The 16,154-nt window shown below is 44.1% G+C and overlaps 1 protein-coding gene across 4 annotated transcripts; it reads left to right on the forward strand.

The window, feature by feature from the left end:
- The first annotated feature begins 1,129 nt into the window (after window positions 1-1,129).
- zbtb24 (zinc finger and BTB domain containing 24) lies at window positions 1,130-8,770 on the forward strand. Of its 4 annotated transcripts, none has more exons than XM_012871604.3 (7): window positions 1,130-1,197; window positions 3,873-4,650; window positions 4,742-4,909; window positions 5,502-5,582; window positions 5,663-5,746; window positions 5,842-5,923; window positions 7,120-8,770. In XM_012871604.3, the coding sequence occupies exons 2-7, from the start codon at window positions 3,897-3,899 to the stop codon at window positions 7,934-7,936; spliced, it is 1,986 nt and encodes a 661-aa protein (XP_012727058.2). In that variant the 5' UTR covers window positions 1,130-1,197; window positions 3,873-3,896; the 3' UTR covers window positions 7,937-8,770. The 4 variants fall into 4 exon arrangements, with proteins under 4 accessions (XP_012727058.2, XP_036007061.1, XP_021176687.2 ...); XM_036151168.1 differs by lacking the exon at window positions 1,130-1,197 and adding an exon at window positions 1,211-1,276; XM_021321012.2 differs by lacking the exon at window positions 1,130-1,197 and adding an exon at window positions 1,262-1,364.
- Window positions 8,771-16,154: the final 7,384 nt, after the last annotated feature.

Below are 16,154 nucleotides of genomic sequence, written 5' to 3' on the forward strand. Positions count from 1 at the left end.
AACGTAGAAAGGGGCCAGTTTAGGTATTTAATAGCATTAATTTAACAGCATTCTCATCCTCAATAAATCTTTATAAAAATGGGTGGCCCAGACGGTTCCACGCCTGTCCGTGTTTTTCACAGTTAGACATCTTTCTATGCTGCTTGGTAAAACTCCAAGCCTTTATGGCTCCTGATGCTTTGTGGGGCCTAAGAGCAGTGGCTTAGTTTGCTTGTTTCTGTGTTTGTGTGATATAGTTCTCACTAATTTCTGAGGTAAAAAATAAAATAAAATAAATCGTTAAAAACATAAAATCTGCCTTTTCTGATTTTTTGCAAATTAGATAAAGATTACTTTAATCCCAAACTTTGTTTTCTATAATCTGTCATTAGTAGCTATATAACAATTGTTCCGAGGTATGAGTTGTCCATGTGATGTGGGTTTTCTTCATGGACCCCTTGTAATGTGGATTTAAACCAACAAAAATCCCTAAAATCGACCCTTTCCCTAGCCTGACATGGTCATACTCAATTCTAGTCAGAATTTGAACTTCCCGACCTAAAACGTTGTGGACGGGACTAAGTTAGGAATGGCACCCACCCAGGCTACCCTTTCCCAATATTTCCAAACAAAATAACGGAATAATGAAAAGCACAAAATAGAACAAATCAAAAACCGAGTTTTGGGTTATTTGTAAATAGCATAAAATAACCCAGTCCAAGTTTGACCATTATACGTGTTTTTACCAGAGCGGATCAAAAGGAGTCCAGATTCAACAGTCAAGCGCCGAATCGGGACTGGAGGAGTAAATCGGATGCAAACTTCAGCATCGTCTCCCTTCTTGCACCACATGACCGAATAAGTACAGGACCTAAAGATCTTCCTAGCAAATACATTGGATCTCTAAAATGTAACATTTAAAGGATAAAACGGAAACGTTTTGTTTAACAGCATCCTTGTCCAACGTGTTATTTTCTTATTTATTTAAAATTTAAAAAATCTTATTTATTTAAAAAGTCGCAGTCACACAGGTTAACGCCAACACGGTACAGAAAAAACGTCTTTGTTGATCTACAAACCATTGACTTGTGCGCTAGCTGCGCATGTGCACAGGAAAACCCTCGCAGCTACAGACGATGATGTGTAGATCAGCGCAGCGCACGTCCCGCTTTACGTCATCTCGCGATAAGCGAGTCGCGTTCACGTTCTCTGTCGAAGGTAAGGTCCTTACAGCTCACTACTTTTAATTACGCTGCGGCTCTCAGAGGCTTGTAGCCAGACGGATGAGTTGCTGGCGGTCATGCATTAGTGGCACATTTACACAATAGTTTTAACCAGTTGTGGCTATTTTTGTGCGTCAGCCTGGGATGAGCTGAGTTCAAACGGTTAGCTTGTTTGCTAACTTTCAATGCGTCTATTTATCCTTTAACATTTCCAAGGCCAAGCGTTTGGACACTGCCAAAAAATAAGCGTAAAAACAAATTAGTATAAGGCTAATAGCGCAAACGCAATGTTTACTCTTCAACTGAGTGTTTTCCCTTACAGTCAAGGTATTTCAAAGTTTTTCAATTCCTTCTATTAGCATTCAGGTGTTCACACAGGTGCTGCGCAGTCATTGTAGTGTGTGTGTGTGTGTGTGTGTGTGTGTGTGTGTGTGTGTGTGTGTGTGTGTGTGTGTGTGTGTGTGTGTGTGTACAAGAGACAAGTGGAGGACAAGAACAAATGTCCTAAAAACAGATCTTGAATCAACACAGTCAGGACTTTCTTTCACAGTTTGACAATGAAATGACTTAGACAACTTTATTGTAATTTTTTATGTACAGAGTGCATACAGACCGAAATTTCGTTGCATACAGCTTACGACAGTGTAATGGGATTGCAGGTGGAATAAGGCAGCATTACAATATAAAGTGCAGCAGTGATCGGAATGTAACACTACAAGAGAAAAACAGTGTGCAAGAACAGTATACAGAAGAATGTTCGTCCATTCTTTATGTGCAAAATATAATGGTGCAAAAAGGCAAATGGATAATGAAAGTTCAGCAATGTTTGTAGAGCAAACCAAAGGTGCAAATTATCAAAGTTCAACAGTCTGATGGCAGCAGGGAAAAAGCTGTTGGAGAACCTGGTGGACCTGCAGTGGATGCTGTGGAACCTCTTCCCAGAGGGCAGCAGGGAGAACAGTCCATGGTGGGGGTGTGAGGGGTCACTGATGAGGTTATGGGCTCGAGACACGCAGCGCTGGGATGAAAGGTCCTTGATGAAAGGAAGAGGAACCTGATGATCCCTTCTGCTGTCCTCACGTTCCTCCGGTTGGAAGCACTGCAGCCTCCACACCACACAGAGAGACAGCTGGTCAGAATGCTCTCTATGGTGCTTCTGTAGAAGGTCGTGAGGATGGGCGGGGGCAGGCGGGCTCTCCTCATCCTCCTCAGGAAGTACAATCGCTTCTGTGCCCTCTCTAATCAGGCCCACCACCGTTGTGTCGTCTGCAAACTTCACGATGTGATTGGTGGTGAACCTGGGGACGCAGTCGTGTGTCATCAGGGTGAACAGCAGGGGGCTCAGGACGCAGCCCTGAGGGGAGCCCGTGCTGAGGGTGATGACATCAGAGGTGTTCTGTCCGACCCGGACCGACTGAGGTCTGTTGGCGAGGAAGTCTAGCAGCCAGTTGCGAAGGGGTGTGCTGAAGCCCAGATGTTCTACTTTTCCCACCAGATGTTGAGAGATGATGGTGTTAAACGTCAAAAAAACTTGGTTTTATGTCAAGCATTTCATCTGGGTGTTGACCTGAATTCAAAGTACAACTAAAGAGAAGCTGTGAAAGGAGCTGGTAAAACAACATGGCGGCCCGGCCATTGTGAACAATGAAAATCTAACAAAATGTTTGCTGCTGGTGGTTTTACACAATGAGCTCAGAACAGGCTTCACTTTACAATAGTTTGACAATATATTTTCCTAAACATGTATTCATTGCTTGCTATTCTCTTCATAGAAGTCCTATGAGTGCAGTGGAAATTAAATCCAGATTTTCAAAAATTAAATCTTAAAAAAATAGAATCCGAAATAATAGATTAAATCAATTTATCACCCCGTCCTTACTCGTCCTATGAATTGTTCTTAGAATAAGGCCTGTTTCTTTGTGACGTTTTCCCGTGTTGCATCTGTTTGACACAAGCCCCCCAAAACTCATCAAAAAGGCCTGACTTTACAGAGGAGGAAGGAAACGAGCCCAAACGATCATAACACGTTGTGTTTTCCTGAGGAGGATTCATGAGCAGAAGTTTATCAAAACCAAAAGTTCTCCATATTATTTTATATTAACAGACTTTAACGCTGCTGTTATGCAAAATTATAAAACTACATTTAATTTGAAATTATATTATCTTCATAATCTAATATGAAAAAGGAAATGGGTCGGAGGGGTTAATAGTGAAATTCAACTTAAGTAAAAAAAAATGAGCTTTATGGGGCCTTTTATAAGGCAGACTGTCCGTTGCTGTTCCTTGTTCTTCTGCAGATATAGTACGTCATTTTCATTTAGTTCCTTTCCTTTAGTTTTATAAACCAGCTTTTATTCAATGAGAGTGCGCTCTGCCTGAACAACAACTATCCTCTTATCTTTCAAATTAAAACACAGCTCAGGAATTAGGCTGAGAGTGACTGTGCTACAAGCCTGAACTATTTAATGTATTTAACACAAGGCGGCAACCCTGCATAAACCCTGTGCAGCGTTTTCTCTCTGGGTCTTTTTATTTCTGCAGAAAAAATGTGGCAAAGTCGTAATTTTGACTTTTTACCTTATCACCCATAATACAAAATTTAAAAAAGCAGAGCAAAGGAAGATATCTATGTCCCTCATTCTTTAATGTTTTTCCGGTTCCCTCTGCCAGACGCCTGCCTTCCTGAGGGAGAAGATGTCTCAGACAGAAGCGGCTCCGTCGTCCTCCCTCATCCCCCTGCGCTCCGACGAACACCGGCAGACCATCCTGAGCAAATTCGACCGGCTGCGTAAAAAGGACCTCCTCTGCGACATCACCCTCGTTGTGGAGGACGTCCACTTCAAGGCGCACAGGGCTCTGCTGGCGGCGAGCAGCGAGTACTTCTCCCTCATGTTCGCCGCAGAGCCGCAGGCCCCCGGCTCCACCTACAGGCTGGACGGCATGGCGGCCAAGATGTTCGCCGCCGTGCTGGACTTCATCTACAGCGCCCAGGTGTCCGTGGAGGAGAGCTCCGCGGAGCTGCTCCTGGCCGCCGCCCACAGGGTCAAGGTGGGCGAGCTCGTCGACGCCCTCGCTCGGCTCGTGGACGTCAAGCCGGGAGGCGGGAAGGACGGGGCTGGGTCGGAGAGAGCCGAGGTGGTGGACCTGTCCAAACGCAAAAGAGGACGGCCACGGAAAGACGTGGGCGGACCCCGCGAGAGCTCGGACACAACCCGGGCCGCTGAGGCCGCCGAGGAGGAAGCGGAGCAGAGATGCCACAGCAAACGCAAGATACGGACGCCGGTGAAGTACAAGGGCTACAGGATAGGCGGCGACGGCGCAGGAGGCAAAGAGCCCGGGAAGAGGGGCTGTAAGAGGAAGTACCCCAACGCCGAGGCGCGGTGCGAGGACTGCGGCAAAGTGTTCAAGCACCATCTCTTTTTAAAGATTCACCAAAGAACTCACACCGGTGATTTAAGGTTTCCGCTCGAGCAGGTCATGACCCGGAGGCCGCACGTTTTTGACCTCATCGACGTTTCTTTCCCCCCCCCCCTCCTCAGGAGAGAAGCCTTTCCACTGCTCGGTTTGTGGGAGGAGCTTCAGCCAGAAGCACACCCTGCTGGCCCACCAGCGCATTCACACGGGGGAGAAGCCGTTCGTGTGCAGCGTTTGCTCAAAAGCACTCTCCACCAAGCACTCCCTGCAGGAGCACATGAACCTTCACCAAGGTAGACACACACACTGTAAAAAGGGAACTCAAAGTAAGTAAAATTTTCTTGAAATTTGGGTATTTTTCCTTGATTTGAGCAGGTAAATAAGACTATTTGCCAATGGAATAAGATTTTCGCACTTAAAATAAGAACAATTCATCTCCACCGTCTTATTTCAAGTGCAGGTTATCTAATTATTTTATTTTAGGAGTAAAAATACTCATCCCACTGGCAAATAGTCTTATTTAGCTGCTCGAATCAAAGAAAAATACACTAATTTCAAGAAAATTATACTTACTTTTAGTTCCTTTTTGCAGTGCATCAGTTCAGTTTATCCTAAAAGCCATAAACCCCATCATTTACACTGTTAAAGTGATGGTTGTAAAAATCCAAAATCTCAATAACAACTGCCAGATTATAATAGTCCCATCTGCATTGCACTGTCCAGCTTAAAACGTTTGGTCACTCAGGGAAAACATTTTATCAAGCATGATGAAAATTTGATTATTACCCATCTGGTTAGATATTTTTTTTAATCCAGTGATTTATTAAAATCTCTTTTCCATCAGCGTCTTGTTCTCCATTTGAAACAATTTCCTTGTTTCCCCAGAGAAATCCTTTGACTGCGATAAATGTGGAAAGAGCTTTACTCAGAAGAAGCAACTCAAAAGCCACTACAGGGTTCACACAGGTAAGAAAACCCCTCCACTAAAAACTATTATCACTTTTCAGACTAATATAGCATTTTTTCCCTTTATTCTTTGACTAAAGGTAAATCGTTACCAGAATGCGCTCTGTGTCATCACAAGTTCATGGATGCAGCTCAACTGAAGAAGCACCTCAGGACTCACACAGGTAAAAAAAAAACAAAAAAAACAAATCCGAACGATTTCAGCTTCTGTCCGTATACTAAGCGGCATCATTGCAGCGTTTCTGTGATATTTGGACAGGAGAGAAGCCTTTCACCTGCGAGATTTGCGGCAAATGTTTCACGGCCAAGAGCACGCTGCAGACCCACATCAGAATCCACAGGTGAGGGAGAAAGGTTGTCGTTTCTCAGGTTGACACAACCACAGATCTCCAGCCGTTACACTCTGCATGCAGTGCCTTGCAAATGCATTCCTACCCCGCTGATGAACAACATAGTCAGAGAAGTTCAAAGCACACTTTAGTTGTCAAATAACCCCGAAAGATTTGGAAAATCTCAGCGAGCGCCTTTCAACCCATCATTCAACAACATACTACTTACCCCGGCGGAAAACCTACCAAGAAACTTGATATTGATATGAGAAACCATTTGGAAGAGAAGAAGGAAAAAGGCCGATGGCAACTCTGGAGGAGCTGCAGAGATCCACAGCTTTCCAGACAGGTTAGAGAATCTGGCAAAAGTAGATCGGTTAATGGTGAAACCCACTAATCTGGCAAACAGAGCATACGCCTTCATGTGTAGGGGACACATGGAGGCAAGTCCTCAGTTCAGACAAGACAAAAACTGAACTTCTCGACCTGTATGCGAAAACGCCGTGTGTGGCAGGAAACTGTCACTGTGTAATACCCTGAACGCCCCATTGTCATTGTGAAACATGGCAGTGGCAGCCACATGCTGTGGGGGTACTTTTCATTTATAATTAATTGGGCGATCAACAATGACTCGAAACCATCAGCCAGAGCTGCAATAGAAAGGTTTAGATCAAAGGACATTCTTTTATTGGAGTGGTCTAGTCAAAGCCCAGACCCAAAAATAACCGAGAATCTGCAGCATGACTTAAAAAAAACATATGTACAGATCTCGCTAATCCAGTCCAACTGAGCCTGAGCTGTTTTATTTGACAGCTTCTTATATCCAGACAGGAAACCTTTTGCCAATTCTTCTGAGGAGTAAAAGACTGGCTGCTGGAACTTCAGCAAAAAGTGGTTCGACAAAGCCTCGCCTCAGGGGGGCTGAATACGAATAAACACCAGAGATATTTGCCGAAGGAACTTAAAACCCACGTATTATTTTCCTTCCTTGTCACAAATAAGGACTAAGTTATGTTCAATCAGAATAAATCCCAACATGAAAATCTTAAAGTGTGTCAGATGTGACAAAATAGGAAAAAGGTTCGAATTGTTTTGCAGGCCACCAAATCAGACCAGTTTGGCCTAAATAAGCAACGCTTCATGTGCAGTAATCCATTTTAAACACCGTGTTCCTGATCAAACTCTTTTTTTTTTACGTTCTTGTTTAGCGGCGAGAAGCCGTATAAATGTCCCCTCTGCGAGAAGTCTTTCTCAGACCCCAGCGCCAAGCGACGCCACACCGCCTCTCACTCCGGCCAGAAGCTGTTCACCTGCTCCCTCTGCGGCCTGTCGTTCACCCGTCTGGACAACCTGAAGACTCACACCAAATCCCACAACAAGGAGAGACCCGCCGCGACAGACGCCCCGCCGGTGGCGGCGCAGGGCGAGCCGCGGGACGTCCTGCAGCTGCAGCCGTACCAGCCAGCCCTCGGCTCTCAGCAGGAGATCCAGCTGGTGGTGCCGGAGGGCGTGAACAACATCAACTTTGTTCCGAGTCCGGATCAGGAGATCAGCCTCGTCGCCGCGGGCGGCCAAGCGGCCCAGTCGGCCCACCCCAGGCTCACCCTCCTCACCCAGCCGCTGGGACAGATACACAACCTGGCGCTGGTCGCCCAGGGTGACGGCGCGGCCCCGACGCCGCAGCTCCATCCCGGCGGCGTGCTGGAGAGCCACCAGCCGGAGCAGATGCACGTCATCACCCTGAGTAAAGAAGCCATGGAGCAGCTGCAGGCGCACCACGGCCCGCCGCATCCTCTCCAGATAGCCCGCCCCGTCCAGGTGATGCAGCAGCCGCCGGGCGCCGCCCAGGAGGGCTCGCAGCAGCACAGCCAGGCCATCCACATCAGCAGCCAGGTTAGCCAGCCCATCTCCATCAGCCAGACCAGCGAGCAGCTCTCCAGCCACCACATCCAGGGACAGACTTTCCAAATCCAGGCTGGAACGGTGTCGTACCTGTACACCACGGGCCTTCCTCAGGACAGCTGAGCGGGCCGCTCGCCCCACGCAAACATCTGAACTGCTGCTGGGGTTTTAACGCTAAATTTTAAGAATAAAACAACACATTCAACTTTTAACTCAATCATACTAATAATGTGGATGATGATGATTATTATTATTATTGTTATTATTATTAAGCATTATGTCATCTGACCAGTTCCGCCTCAACACTCACATTTGTGATAGAAATAAAACGGTTATGACCCAGAATGTTGCGTATTTTAGGTTGGGATCACGCATCCTTCTAGCAGCTAACGGCGTGCATTATGTCCTAATTCAGTTTGATGTGTTGTAAAGGGGCTGTCCTTGGTTTGCCTGTAACACGCAGGCATTTCCACAGTCGCTAACACGAAGCTTGCCTCTCAGCGCAAATGACGCATGTCCTCAAGCGAGAAGCCCCGTTGCGTGGAAATAAGACGGTGACTTGTTGTGAGAAAGGTATCAGATGCAAGGATGTGATTTGCAAATCGCAGGGAAGGAGAACGGGGAGCGTCTGTGTAGAAAAATAGCAAAGCTGTAAGTTAGATGCACAAATGCACATTTATATTAAAATGCTGCTTATTTAAAGTTAAAAAAAACTCTATAGCGTATGTAGAAAGAAATATGTAGTCTGAAAAAGAACAATAATATAAAAGTGGTGGTGCAAAGCTAGGGGAGTGCAGGTTACAGCAACAACACTTGAGTGGAATCTAAATACAGTGCCTTACAGAAGCATTCATTCCTCTTCTAGTGTTTTTTTTTTTTTTTTACAGTTTGTCACGCTGCTACCACAATCCTCACTGTATTTGTTGGAGTTTTTGGGGTCGATCACCCAAAATTAATGCAAATAAAAATCTGAAAAGTGTGTTGTGCATTTGTTCTCACCGAGTCAAAACGTAGTGAAGCCGTCTGTCGCTGCATTTACAACCGCCGGCCTCTTGGCTCTTTGTCTGCTAGCTTCAGATTTAGAGGCTGATGTTTTTTGTTGGACAGCTGGAGTTCAGTCTAGCATCTGCCAACAACTTTCAAGTCTGACCACACACTCAGTTAGATTTTGGTGTGGGCTTTGACTAGGCCATTCTCACACATGAATATGCTTTCGTCTTAGCCCTTCCATCGTAGCTCTGCCCACGTGATTGAGGGCGTCGCCCTGCTGCAAGGTGAATCTCCGCCTCACTCTGAAGTCTTCTTCAGCCTCCAACAGCTTTTCTTTGCCCTGTATTCAGCTCCATCCACCCTCCTGTCGCTTTTTGAGATCCTCCCAGCATAATACTGCCACCACCAAGTTTCCCAGTGGGAATGGGCGTTTATGACACACAGCGATTTGTGCAACTCTCTGATAAAGGCTAGGTTTCTGGCGTGCACAACTAATAGCTGTCATAGCGGCACGCTCCTACACCCCAGCTGTGGATCTCTGCAGCTCCTCATGCACCTTTTTTTTATGATTGCTCTCCCTGTTCTGGCTGTTTAGGCGTGGAAAGGCCAGTTTTGCCATTTGTTGATGATGAGTTCAGTGAACGGTGGCATATATGCTGAAAATTAATTACAGGGGAACTGTAATTAATTTTTGGTTTGTCAGGGGAGCTTCTGCAGGCAGATGAGGAAGTGGACATTTTTGGAAGGAGCTAAAACGGCATTTCCAGAAAATAACATCAAACGTGGTGGTGGTCGTGGTTTGATGGCCTGGTGCTACGTTGTCGCTTTAAGACCTTGACAACTCGTTGCAGTTAATAGGAAAATTACTTTTCTAGCGAAAAATCCCAAAGTGGAGTACTCATAAATCAGTTAGTGATGTGACCTTAAGCTCAAGTGCACATGGGTTATGCAGCAGGACAGTCATCCAAAGCCCACTAGCAGCTTCACCTCTGCACAGCTAAACACCCAAACTAAATGGAGATTTAGGAGTGGCCTAGTCAAAGTCTGCACTGGATTGGGGTGTTGAAGAAGAGCCTTCACAAGGCTCCTCCTGCTCAGGAACCCTCCAATATTTTCTGTTTCTGCTGAACTAGAAAATAATTTGACAAAGAAGAATGGACCGCAATTCCTCAAAGTGATCTAAAAGACCCTGACAGTTTTCATAACTGCTTGATGGCAGCTGTTGCTGCCAAGAGTGGTGCGAACAATTATTAATTAGGTTTAGGGGCCACTTCCTTTTTTACATAGAGTCCTGGTAGGTTTGGATAGCATTCTCTGCTTAGCAACGAAATCATCATTTGAAACATGTAATTGGGACAACAAAAGAAAAGGAACAAGAGAAGAAATATGGAAGGAGGAAAATCCGTTTTCACAGCCCTGCACAGAGAGAGCAGGCGGTCTGTCTGTTCTTGGATGTGGCTCTCCGCTTGCTGTTTCTGCTCTCTGGGATCTTGGCTGTGCTGAAGACTCATGAAGTGCTGTTGACTCTGTTATGCTGCCAAGCTCCAGGGTCGACTGCTGGTACGGCCAAAAGGTCCTGTGTAGACCAGAGACAGAAATAGAACCGGGGCCGAGCTTCACTGCTGAGCAAAAATCTATTGAAACAATGAAGGAATAGAAAAATCCTTCAGGGGTTTCAGCGTGATTGGGTGATACGGGAACTTTATTATCACTCCGGTTCCCCTCTAGAAGCTCTGAATGTACAGAGAGGGAGAGAGAGTCTAGTAGCTGCTGAATCACACTACCCTGTTTCTAACATAAAGCCAAAATAAACTTCATTGTTTTACTGAAGTAACTTACCTGTCCAGCTGAAAGCCTACAACCTCCACATCCATTTTAAATCTCCGCTCCCTCATGAATTATCTCCACCTGGTAATAATAGCCGATAAAGACTCTCGTTTTCTCCTGGTTATTACTACTTTTTCTTTTCTTGGTTACTTTCTCTTCCCTCTCGCTGGGCAAAGAGGATGGCTGGTCCTCCGTTTCAACAGAAAACAGATCTACGGTCATCTTTGCTTGTTTATACTCCTCCACTGACAGTACGTCTTCATATAGGAGACAGATAGTTAAAATGTGTATGGCTGACAGGTTTGGCCCCTTTCGGCTGCTGAAATCAGAAATGGCAACACAACATGGCGTCTCCTAGTGGGTGTATAGCCACCTATGTATTTATAAACTACTAATTATAAGTTATGAGAATGCGTTCATTTTTTATGCGAGGTTATTAGACTTTGCCAGAATATGAATTTTTAAAAGTAATACTTGATTTTTGCTAATTAAAAGCCTAATTAGTCCCTTAAAGTTTTGGATTGATAGTTTCCGCTGTGAATTTGAGTCTTGAGAAAGCGCAATTATCAAGAGTCTTTATTGTTATTGTGTAACCACAATGAAATTTTGATGAGACACCGAGTCATAATTCACACATAAGACACAGACACAAAACAAAACATCAAAACATAATCTTCAAACTGGGATGTTTGGCCTACTTGTGTAGTTTCTTTGCTTTAATACAATATCTTCAGCCAGGGAGTTCTGGTTATGATGAGCAGCAAAGATTTTATACATAGATACAAAAACTGGAAACACAAGACTGAAAGAAAAGTTCAGTGATCGTTTGACATGAAACAAAAATAAAAATGCCCAATGCAACCACCTTGGTTAAAACCCAAGTTAAAGCAGGGACACTGTTTTAACTTGAAGCTGGCTATAAAAGTCGTTGAAACGTTCTCAGAGAAGGTAATGGGTCCATGATACGTATGTTCTGGAGGTCATCCCATACGCAAGGAGGAATATATATTTTGTCTTTATTCTGTATCCGACCTTCAGATTAATACGTAACCTGCCCATCAGTGCTTTAGCAATGAAAATTAAAATAGATGTTTTTCGTCTGAGTGATTATGATGTCCTACAATCATGTACATGATATCCCAGGGCTGGATGATAATTCAATAACAATATATATCGGTCAATAGACGGATATCGATGATAGGAAAGAAAGGTCAATAAAAAGTTCAATAAAATAACAGTTTTACTTCCTTTTTGCATTCTAGCCTATCATGTAGGTTAATAGTCATTAATTGCAGTCATTACATCCTCCCAACCAATCACAATGCAGACCCAGGAACCAAGCTCCGCCCCCTTCAAAGTGTTTAGAGAACTGCATCCAATTATGAATCTGTGCCAAGACTTGAATTTTCGAGGTCACACACACACACACACACACACACACACACACACACACACACACACACACACACACACACACACACACTGCATCCAGTCGCACATGGTTTGAGCGACTTTGACAAACATATCGGTCTATAGATGTGCAAAGCCGGTAGAGACACACAACAAACAGGCTTGCTGCTAGAATCGCAGCAAGATGGTTTGGTCCAAATGAGAACAACCCAGACTCACAGTGGATCATTTCAGCCTCTGGTGGTTAAAATGAGTAGTGCTGCAATATATTTTTTCCACTGAGTAAAAAAATAAATAATTCTTGCACTTGCAGTAGAGACCCAGTCCAGCGTATCCAGTGGGAGTGATTACAGTTTGAATTAAGGGGCACAAACGCCATGCAAGGCCAGAGACAGGAGAGAAACCGACAGTCTGAGGGTGACCTTTAGTATTATCATCCTTTTTTAAAACCAGGAATAACCACATTAGGATTCAAGAACATGACCTTCCCATCCAGAACAGCTGCGTTAGAAGACTCCCAATGAGCCATGTCAGAGAGGTGGTGTTGAAACTGCACCATCTGAGGTCCAAATAGGATTCCTACAGTGTGATATGGGAACCAAACACAAGCAGCCCGGTGTTGTGATAGTTCAGGGTTGCCAAAGCTGATGGCCCAATGGTTCACTCTTTCATGCATAGTTTGGAGTCCACTCCAAAAACCCAGAGTTTACCTTTCAGAGAGACAGCGGCATTTTGACAACTTTAATCACCTCATGACACTCTGGATGTTTATTTTCACCTCCCTTCAGAATTTCTTCTATTTTTCTGTCAATGTTTAAGTTTTATTTCCTCATTTAATCAATCATTAAAACAACATCGTTAAGTTATTAATTAAATAATATGTTCTATTAGCCGCTAGATCTACATTGATCGCTGGATTTTGTGTCAATATTGGGAATAAATATATTGTTACGCAGTACTCTATTCACCTTATTCCATTCCATATGTAATCAAGGCTCCTTAGAAAGAAAATCTGCCTTTCTGGATAGATTTCTATCAGATATGAGACTGATCAGGAAAATTTTACATTACTGACAGGCTTTTGATACATGAACGTAATTATGTAGTTTGTCATTTGTTACACGTCACGGTTCACCATTCATGAGGCCTTATTCTTTGAACCTCCTGTCAACTAATGCTTATTGAACATCTGAGTCTTCTTCAGCAGGAAGCTGTACTAACTACCCGTCTGGCTCCAAACGTTCTCCAGATCGTAATGATGGCATCTCTTGTTTACTGCGCTCTTCATGGGAGCCCTGAGAGGTTTTTGACATTGTTGCTCAAGCTTTGAAGCCTGCTTTCATCAGGTCACAGTTTTCCCACAAGGATTTTGGGAGATTTTTGCCAGGCCTGGTTGTTTTTATTTTTATTCTTCACAACCATAATCCATAGCCTATGTACGTCATTTATCTGTCCCTATGCCGCTTTTTATGGCCTTTATAGTGTATCGCTTTTGGACGCCTACAGCCGACCCCGCTATGATGGCACGGTATGATGATTTTGATACGGCTTTCTGGTTTTCATTATGCCACCCAATGATTATCAGCTTTAAAAAATCTTTTGAAGGCACCCCTGCAGATGGGCAACAGCAAACAGCGAACTCAGCAAAAAGGTTTCCCAGCCTGGCTTCACGCCATACTCTTCCCAAAGACATCATGCTGATCCATTAGCTTCACCTCAAACTGGATCCTTACTGGATTCCGGTGAGAAGCACCGTTTTGTTTTAGATAGTACAGCAGCTATGATTGAAGAGATCCGCTTGTACGGCGTGTTATTCCATGTCCTTTTTGCCTGAGTAACCATTAAATGTCTGCCGCGGTAAATGAGTTCATTAGATTTGACATCTTGGTCAAGGTCATCTTTGTTGCCATGGAGACAGTCAGGCTCCACCTCTCATCCAATGTGCAGGACATCCTCCAGGAGGAGCGGAGAGCTGCGCTCAGACAAAAACAAACACTTCAGGCTGTGGTTTCTTGCCTCAGGTAACGCCGGTATTCGGAGTTAATGAAGGTATTTCAAGCAATAAGAAACACGGAAAAGAAATAACTAAACTTCAGAAATCGTCCCGAGAAATTTGCTGCATCGCTCCCTTTAGATGGGCAAAAGCCCTTTTTGTGTGGAGAGCTCACAGGTTTCTCTGTCCATGTTTAGAATGTGATTAGGTGGGACATACTGTCAAAAGGAAATCTGAAGGGTTTTTAATTATTATTAATTATTTGAATTTTAATCAAGCATATCAGTTTGACTAGGCCATGCAAACACATGGATATTCTTTGATCTAAACCATTCCCTCTCTGACAGCACGTTTAGGGTTGCTGTCCTCGTCCCCTGTCTAAAATCTATTGCGGCCTCTTGAAAGGTTTTCCTCCAGCATTGCCCTGTATTTAGCTCCAATCATCTTTCTTATGCCTACACGACAAGCATCCCCACAGCATGATACTGCCACCACGTTTTATAGTGAGGATGGGGTTTTCTGCCACACATTGAATTTTTGATGTCGTTTATATCCGTTCTCATCTGTTAAGAGCACGTTTGTGCTCCTGGTTTGTGGCGACCTGCGCTTCATAAGGCTTTCTTCCAGCAATGCCTGTTGTCTTGTAAGTCTTCCATCAAGGCCAGATCATTAAGCACTTGTCTCGTTGACAGAATCCCCCACCCGCGTCATGGATCTCTGCAGCCCTTTCAGACCTTTTTGGCTGCTCCTCTCATAAATGCCGACCATGGCTGGACTGTCAGTTTAGGTGGATGGTCATGTGCCAGTAGATGTGCTACACCTTTTCATTTTCAGATGATGGATGAGATCTGTGAGATGCTCATAGCTTGGGATAGTGTTTTAAAACATAACTTTTGCCCTTTTGTGCATGTTGTGTTCCATGTTTTATGAAGCAAATGTACATACCTAGATTAATTACTCTAGTTTTAAAGCTTACTGTTGGCTTATTTAAACTTGTCTGGGAAGCCAGCCCTTAAAGGATACCTTTCCTGTCATTTATGACTATACAAAAACATGCAATACATTTCCTTTTGTCCAGGTTAATCTCTCCTTTTCTGTTCTCCCTGCCCTTCACACGTACTCAGTACCTGCCTGTGACCAGTAGGGGGCTCTAGTTTCCCACTGGAGTCAGAGTGTTTTAGTGAGGCTTTTTAGTCGCCTGCCAGAGAACACAATGATTTGCCATATGTAGTGTAAAAATGTGACATCAGCCTCTGTGCTTCAGCTGATGAGGGGCACCTTCCTCAGCAACACATCTCGATCTAAGCAGCTCCGTTCCTCCTGGATACAGCGTGCGATTGGTCCTCGGCTCTTGCAGGGCCCATCCAATAGCAATTCACCTTCACAGTGCCCCTGCAGAGTGAAGTCAGCAGCTGTGTGCAATTCCTTTACAAGAAAATCTGAAACAAAAGGTACAAACCTCCAGATTTTCAGTAGTTCTTCACCTTTATTTACACACACCTTCTTCGAAAAACTGGAAACAAGAATTGCATCGGACCTTTTTCTCCTCTCCCCTTTTTTGTAGGAGCAAGATGAATAAAGAATGCATGTAGGTAGTAAAAAAAAAAAAAGAAAATCACTTAGAATTCCTATTACACTTGCATTCTTTCCACTTGGTGAACAAATTTAATGAATAGTTTCACAGAATGAATTTTTGTTTGATTTAAAGGGGAAATATCATGCAGAATCGACTTTTTATTAGCCCTTAAACACATTTTGTTGTTTACTTGGAGACTCTAGGAGCGCAAAAAAACTTTATTTTATTCTGTCCAGAAGCTGCGTAGATATCTTCTAATCTGTTTGTGTCATACTATTCAAGAGGTTCAGTTTTTCATTATTATTTTTGAATAATGTCAGTATTTGCTGCAGAGCTGCTAAAAAGGTCATGGACTTCTGGCTTTTTCTTCAACACAGGTTTGTACTTCAAGCTCAAGGACACAAATGTTACAAGTGGTGTCAAAATGTTCGGTTGCTCATTACGCCGTCTCCCAGCATACCACAAAAATGAACGAACGGGTGGAGTGGAACGCTCTGCGACCTGGAGGGGGGGCGAGGTGTGAAGTGCCTTTTTTGCATTTAAAG

The sequence above is a fragment of the Fundulus heteroclitus genome, chromosome 19 (genome assembly GCF_011125445.2).
Source record: "Fundulus heteroclitus isolate FHET01 chromosome 19, MU-UCD_Fhet_4.1, whole genome shotgun sequence".
Classification (NCBI taxonomy): Eukaryota; Metazoa; Chordata; class Actinopteri; order Cyprinodontiformes; family Fundulidae; genus Fundulus; species Fundulus heteroclitus.

Excerpts from the sequence above, each read along its gene's own strand:
- zbtb24 (XM_012871604.3), top strand. The coding sequence starts at position 3,897 with ATGTCTCAGACAGAAGCGGCTCCGTCGTCCTCCCTCATCCCCCTGCGC. Across the intron at positions 4,651-4,741 it reads TCACCAAAGAACTCACACCG|GAGAGAAGCCTTTCCACTGC; the intron begins GTGATTTAAGGT and ends CCCCCTCCTCAG. Across the intron at positions 5,924-7,119 it reads ACCCACATCAGAATCCACAG|CGGCGAGAAGCCGTATAAAT; the intron begins GTGAGGGAGAAA and ends GTTCTTGTTTAG.